Source organism: Antrostomus carolinensis, unplaced genomic scaffold (assembly GCF_000700745.2).
Source record: "Antrostomus carolinensis isolate BGI_N321 unplaced genomic scaffold, ASM70074v2 scaffold29584, whole genome shotgun sequence".
In the NCBI taxonomy this organism is placed as follows: Eukaryota; Metazoa; Chordata; class Aves; order Caprimulgiformes; family Caprimulgidae; genus Antrostomus; species Antrostomus carolinensis.
Window position 1 is genome coordinate 1,225 of NW_010313288.1, and position 279 is coordinate 1,503.

The 279-nt window shown below is 62.4% G+C and overlaps 1 protein-coding gene across 1 annotated transcript in view; it reads right to left on the bottom strand.

The window, feature by feature from the left end:
- Window positions 1–5: 5 nt before the first annotated feature.
- The window catches only part of LOC104524444 (Down syndrome cell adhesion molecule-like protein 1 homolog), a gene marked incomplete at both ends in the record, with an annotated part of 15,861 nt that continues 15,587 nt past the window's right edge, over window positions 6–279 (bottom strand). Inside the window, one exon of the mRNA XM_010167321.1 lies at window positions 6–132. Within this exon, the coding sequence (XP_010165623.1) occupies window positions 6–132 (127 nt within the window). The remainder of the gene's footprint in view (window positions 133–279) is intronic.

Genomic DNA, 279 nt, shown 5'->3' on the forward strand with positions numbered 1-279 from the left:
CCGACCCAGGGCTGGAGCAGAAGATGGTGTACTTCCGAATGATGCCGTTGGGCTTGGCCGGCGGCAGCCAGGACACAACCACGCTGCTGGCAGAAGATGGGACAGCCTTGATGCCAGCTGGGGGACCTGGAACTGAAGGAGGGAGAGGGTGGCAGAGCTGGCACCGGGAGGTCCCCAAGGTCTCACCACTCTGCTGCAGGGCTGGCATCCCGACCACATGCTGGGGACCAGCTGCAATGATGTTTCCACACCAGCATCAGGGAGAGGTGGTTGGAACTG